This window comes from Diospyros lotus, unplaced genomic scaffold, assembly GCF_014633365.1.
Source record: "Diospyros lotus cultivar Yz01 unplaced genomic scaffold, ASM1463336v1 tig00010963_1, whole genome shotgun sequence".
NCBI lineage: Eukaryota > Viridiplantae > Streptophyta > Magnoliopsida > Ericales > Ebenaceae > Diospyros > Diospyros lotus.
Genome location: NW_026267115.1, coordinates 370,088 through 373,705, shown reverse-complemented (window position 1 = coordinate 373,705; position 3,618 = coordinate 370,088). Strand labels below are relative to the sequence as shown.

The 3,618-nt window shown below is 35.9% G+C and overlaps 1 protein-coding gene across 1 annotated transcript; it reads right to left on the bottom strand.

The window, feature by feature from the left end:
- Positions 1-300: 300 nt before the first annotated feature.
- LOC127793491 (uncharacterized) lies at positions 301-1,294 on the bottom strand. The gene has a single exon (XM_052324240.1). The coding sequence runs from the start codon at positions 1,106-1,108 to the stop codon at positions 569-571; it is 540 nt and encodes a 179-aa protein (XP_052180200.1). The 5' UTR covers positions 1,109-1,294; the 3' UTR covers positions 301-568.
- Between the last annotated feature and the right edge of the window lie 2,324 nt (positions 1,295-3,618).

Genomic DNA, 3,618 nt, shown 5'->3' with positions numbered 1-3,618 from the left:
AAATTAATGATTAATGTGACACAAATGCATTCAAAGACTTGATTTTCTAACAATCTTCGAAATACGAAATGATGGCTATGAATTTATTTTTAATTTTTAACCTTTTATTTTGGTTGCACAATTATAATGTTGTCGCCCCAAAACCCTAGCTAGCTAGGTGGTATCTCGATCGATGCGAAATTAGATGGTGACAACACTTTGGTAGGTGTGTGGTCTCCGTCTCTCTCATGAAGAAAAGCAAAAGGCAACAAGGAAAAGGGAAAGAAGGCTACCAGTCAAGTTAGCTATAGACAATTGGAGACGAAACCATAGGGCAGGTGTTGATGAAAAATCTTAAGATTCTGGGCAAAAGCATATTACATTTGCAAACTTATTAGCAATTTCTAATCCTGGCTACATCTCATAATTTACTCAGAAAACCAACAAGTCTAGCTAGATTCATTCACATGAGAGAGAGAGAGAGAGAGAGAGAGAGAGAATTTACGTTTTTATTGCAGTGCTCAAAACATGAACCAGAAATGAAAATGGAAGAAAGCAGAACTCAAACCCACCATTTAACGTGAACAAGCTAGAGAGGTTGTGGCGGAGCAAAGAGCCGTTCATCCTGAAAAGATTGCTGCTCCTGCATCCTCATCTGGCGGTGGAACCTTTCTATGAACGACTCAGCCTTCTTATCAATCCCCTCCTCCAGCCCTCTCATCTCTTTCTTCTTCCCCAAAACCTCTTCTTCTTCTTCTTCTTTCTCTTTCTCTTTCGCTTCCGCTTCCTCTTCCTCTTCTTCTTCTCTCTCTTTCCGGGAGTCGATCTCCTGGACTTGCTCAGCAACGGCGGCTGTTTCTTCCGGTTTCACCACCTCTGTGTGCCCTGGATTGGCCACCGTCCACGAGTTACTGACGTTCTGGTCGACGTAGAGTTGGCGGTCGTGAGGCGGCGGCGGCAGCTTGGGTTGGCGGCCGAGCAAGGCGTGGAACCTTTTGTTTAGGGCGGCCAGCAGTGTCTTTTTGTCCCGGCTGAGCAGGAAGAGGATTATGACCTCAGTTTTCACGGCGCTCGTCTTGTTCTTCAGCCTCAGTCTCAGCGACGATTTGGCATTTGTCACTCTTTCCATGGCTTCCCCTATTCTCTCTTCAACAATCTGTAAATCTCTCTCCTCTGTAGCTTATATAATTAGATTCTTCTTCATCTTTCTTGGGTTCCTTTATCTTCTCGAAGATGCCCAAGAAGGTCCCGGGTAGGTGAGTGAATCCGAAGGAACTAGAGTGAGAAATTATTACAGTAACTCACTATTTGTGATAAAAATTGTCACTACTGTCACGTTATTTTGATAATACTTTTCTATAAGCCTTACGTTCGAAAATAATGTGACCACTCCTAATTTATTTATTAGAATGTGTCAAAGCATTTACTATTTTTTAATTTTTTTGGCTCATTTTGGAAATAATGTGACCACATCCTTTAGGATTTCTTTTTTATTTGCTTGCTCTGAGACGAGAGGAACATATACAAGAAAAGATGTGTCACACAGGAAAGCCAGGTAGGGTTGCCTTTTGAGCTTCTGCTCCCCTGTTTATACTTACAAGCCCACAATTATGTTTGTTTGGTACTAGAGTTTCCCAATGCAAAAGAAATGGCATAATTCTTCTTTCTTTTCATAAATCTTAATTATATTTAAATGGAATTATATTTAAATGGAATGTTGTTAGATAGGAACCTAAAATATCAAATATTCTCTTGTAAAAGTGGAACTATCCTGTATGTTAGAATACACTCCGATAGTTAAGATAGTTAATCTAGTATTCAATGTTGATGAGAAGAGCAATAGAGTAATTATCGAATGAATTTCAAAGTATTTGTGTATACCTTTCTAGAAATGTACCATTATATAGTTTGGTATCATTAAAAGGCAAGAGAGATCTTTATCGGGATTAATCTTTTATGAATCCCATGCATAATTCCTAATGATCGGCCTGGGATCCTTGCATCAAGTAGAAGAGTATCCCAAGAGTAGGTGATTTTTTTGACTGCAAAAGGTGAAATCTTTACCTTAAGAACCCCCCATACACTGTCCCAGCCACGTGAGAAGGGTTAATCACCGTACACGGTGGCCTCTTAAGCAGGAGGTACAATGCATGGTGTCCACAAGAAATCACTCCCACAGGAGGGTGAAACTCTCTGCGATTGTCATGACTCGAATTTGCATCATTGACTGCAATCTATTATCAGGTACCAACCATGCTACGCCAGTGGGGGCAAAAAAAAAAAAAAATGTGATTTCTTCGATAAAATGGGAGGGAGAGTGACACATAATACCTCATGATATTAAAGAGATATGTGCTATTGTTTTTATAATTAACTCATCACAAAGAGAAATATAATTTAAGGACCACCAATCACGCTTAATGGGAGAAGCACAATTGTAGTAGCAATGATCTGAACACAACTTTGGATTATCAATATAATAGTAAAGTTAAGATATTTTGAATTAAAGTTTGTGGGGGTGTTTTTTAAATTTTATTTTAAATAATAATATAGTTAAAGGTTCATATCCAAAGAATGAAGTACTTTATTTTTGTCTTTGTCTGTGCAATATATACAATACTCCATGGTTTATATAGCACACAAACAAATATTTTATACAAAATAAAGGAACCACTTATGCAATTACAAAAACGTAACAATCAAACCATTTAATTTTTATACAAAAAATTAATATATAACATCAATCAATACATCGTTTTCTTACTCCAATATTTCAACTTTATAATATGAATTAGAAAATATTATTTCTTTTTGATGTTTTCTATTTTTTTTTTGAAAATGAACACTATGATTGTTAGAACATCTTTAAAGATTAAAAATTAAAAAAATATTTTCTAAAACTAAACAAGAAATAAAAATTTCAAAACCTGTGTCTTATAATCATTTAACCATGGCTTCATTGATTAGAATAAAAGTTACTTGGCAGCACGAAATTGGAAGACAGGTGGTCTTGGCTTTGCTCTTTATGGCAGTTCCACCACTCCACTAAGGAAGAAAAAGTGGAGGAAAAAGAGAAAAGAAAAGTAGAAGAGACGGCAATTTGGCAATCAAAGTTGTTTGTATTACATTTCCATGATTTTGTGGGGTTATCCGACATATGCATGAAAGGCTCCATCACCAACAAAAGTAGCACTTGACATATGTTAATGGTTTTAATTAATTAGGTTACTTCAAAAATGAATTAGTTTAGTGTTCCCATTAATTTGGCGCTTTCTTAATTCGAATTCTGCAAATCCATAATTAGGCTTAGATTAAGATTATATATAATGATCCCTTTTCACTATACCTTTGCTTTAGACATTTTGTTTAGGTGATTGTGGCATAATCTAATAAGTTTAAATGAAATCTATATATAACATGGGCATCAGAAGCTATATATATATATATATATATGTATGATAATGGTATTTGAAACCTATCACAACATATTTGTCTCAATGCAAGCACTTGCAAGAAAAAGCAAGCCTAGTTCTCTTGGTATAGCTTCTGATGCCCATGTCAGTGTAATAAATGAGTAATAAATGTGTTAGGAATACTTTGAGTCTAGTGGTTTACTAATGAGAGTTTCATTCTTTATAT

Coding starts and splice junctions, on each gene's coding strand:
- LOC127793491 (XM_052324240.1), bottom strand. CDS start 1,108: ATGGAAAGAGTGACAAATGCCAAATCGTCGCTGAGACTGAGGCTGAAG.